Source organism: Odontomachus brunneus, unplaced genomic scaffold (assembly GCF_010583005.1).
Source record: "Odontomachus brunneus isolate Ranch 3 - 2012 unplaced genomic scaffold, Obru_v1 Obru_scaffold_017, whole genome shotgun sequence".
Lineage (NCBI taxonomy): Eukaryota > Metazoa > Arthropoda > Insecta > Hymenoptera > Formicidae > Odontomachus > Odontomachus brunneus.
The window spans coordinates 1,497,201-1,499,800 of NW_022639467.1; the positions used below are offsets into that span (position 1 = coordinate 1,497,201).

The 2,600-nt window shown below is 44.0% G+C and overlaps 1 protein-coding gene across 4 annotated transcripts in view; it reads right to left on the reverse strand.

The window, feature by feature from the left end:
- Nucleotides 1-2,600, reverse strand: part of LOC116841695 (BAI1-associated protein 3) — a 124,636-nt gene that overhangs the window by 34,107 nt on the left and 87,929 nt on the right. For all 4 annotated transcript variants that reach the window (XM_032809960.1, XM_032809963.1, XM_032809961.1 and 1 more), the window contains one exon: nt 1,627-1,798. In XM_032809960.1, the coding sequence (XP_032665851.1) occupies nt 1,627-1,798 (172 nt within the window). The remainder of the gene's footprint in view (nt 1-1,626; nt 1,799-2,600) is intronic.

A 2,600-nucleotide genomic window follows, 5' to 3' on the forward strand; every position in this document is an offset into this window, starting at 1 on the left:
AGAGAGAGAGAGAGAGAGAGAGAGAGAGAGAGAGAGAGAGAGAGAGAGAGAGAAAGAGAGAGAGGGAGAGGCGCGACAACCCGCGAAAAATCGCGCGGATAACCAGGGAATATTTCGCTGCGTGAGAAATTTGTACGCACACACACACACACACACACAGACATATATTTCAACGAAAAACATCACATCGCGAATACACAAATACACATTCATGTGACAGATGGATCTATAAATCTATAGGAACGTGCGAATGTACGGATCCATAAATTTAGATCTGCGAATTCACGCATATTAGATTTGTGGATATATCCGTGTGAGTAGCGGAATCGATTCGAATTTATATATATTTCATTTTCGTGCAACGGAAATACGTGGTACGTAACTCTGTCTGTCTGTCTCTCTTGCGGCGCAAATCCCATCGTTGCGGAAATTTGTATACTTAATGTTACACTTTACGTCACATTTACGTATGTCCGAGCGAATTTATATTTTAGATTCGTGTCTCCGGGAAAATATAGGAATTTTGTGTTGCGGGAATAACGACGCTTCTCGCACGTTCCATCAACGTCTAACTGCAGGTACGCTGCAACCGGTAAAAAATTGCACGGTTAAGAAGTCGCGACGCTGATAGGATTTGTAAGCAGAGATTTCGGATTTTAAATCGGACGCCGCGAGCTGAGAGTGCGAGAGTTGTTTTTCTCGTCCTCTCTCGCGAGCTGTTTGCAAGTAGGAGCGACGGCGGGATATACGGTATAGTGCTTTCATTACGGACTCGCGGCCTGTTATTTCGATCGACGAGCGCGCCCGTCTGACCAGCACTACGCGCGCAGCCGACTTTATCTACTTACGATAATACTTCAAACTCGCCGTGTGTGGTGCGTCTGTGCGAATGTGCGTGTGTGTGTGTGTGTGTGTGTTTTGTACGGAGAACAGACGTAACTACTCGTCCGCATGCAAGCCCGTCGTAAGCGAGATGACGCATGTTGAATAACGGCGCCGCGCGGCACGCGATTCGCTTTCGCGGCGCGAAAGCGCGGAAAACTCGTCGTCGTTTGCTGTATAACAGCGGCCGTAAAAATTTCACATCGGCGTCCGAGCGAGGCAACGAGTCGGATGAATTTTAATTCGCCAATGCGAGCGCAGGGAGAGAGTGGGGGAGGGAGAAAGAGAGGATGGGAAAGTAGATTAGGGTATTTATTCAGCTCTGGGATGTTATATCCCTTGAAGCAATCAATATTGCTTAAAGCAATATGAGGTGATTGCAAGATATAAGGCATACAAAATAAAAAAAAAAGGAAAAATTAAACGTGATTTGAAATTATTATCAAAAATGAATAATAATGAGAATTATTATTCATTTTTGATAGTAATTTCAAATGCAAAAACTCACAACAAAAATAAATTTACCAGAGAGAGAGAGAGAGAGAGAGAGAGAGAGAGGGGGGGAGAGAGAGAGCGCACTCAATCGCGTCTAATCGCGCGAAACTTTCGCGACAAAAGAGCATAAATTGCGAATACACGTTTGCAGGAAGACAGAAAGTTAAAATTGTAAAAAGGGAAAAGGAAAAAAAAACCAGAATTGCACGCGTAGTCGCATGTAGGCAGAACGAAGTTACATATACCGACCTCCTTTTTGCTAAGCCGATACGGTTGCGAAGTCAAAGTAGAATCTCTGGACGGCGGTTGCGGTTCCATCGCTCTCGCTTCCACTTCCTGCAGGACAGCGCGCCTCCGATTTTCCTGTTTCCAGGATAGCGCGGTGAAGCTCTCGAAGAAAGATCCATCTGTCTCCTGTACACTGTAATTAGCGATCAGTTAGATACAACGATATCACGTTGCAAGATCGCCTCCTTTGCAGGAAGGCGGCGATTAAATAATTCTCGCCATAGCGCAGAGGAAAGAATCGCGACGGTAAATGTCACGCGGTAAATATTACGGTAGACTTCTGACTTCTCTCTCACCATCGGTGCACACATTAGCGCACCCCGTGCGCCGACTTATTACACCCGGCGATTTTTTCTCTCCTACATCGCGTGTGCAGTCGACTTCGCAATCTCGCGGAACTATTGATCGCTATCGACGCTCTCTGCGCTGGAATTTTTACGTAACGCGATATGTGTGTATGTGTGTGTGCGCGCGTGTGTATGTGGAAGCGGGTGACTCGAGCGAGGGTAGCAAACGAACGTGAGAGAACTCTCGAGTGACAAGCTCGATATCCTGTGAGACCACTTAATTGTCTGTCAATTAATTTTTATTATCGTTTGTTTTTTATGGATGTTGTTTGCTTCACTTAATTTGTATTCCTTTCTGTATGACAAATGTGACAAACGACAAATATAGCAAATATGACAATTACATAACGTGTACATATTACATATATTAGGACCTTAACTTAGTTTCCGCCCGCAAATGTTAGATGGCAATGCAAACAGTTCTAGTAGTCATTACTAACGAAACAGGTAGTTTGTGATTAATTTCGACATTTCTCGATAACATTCAGTCAGCATACACAATTATTTTCCTAAACAACAATTTCTTTTGCTTTGTGAAAAATGGAACGCGATAAAGTGTTTTTTCGACATGTGCTTTTGCACTATTTT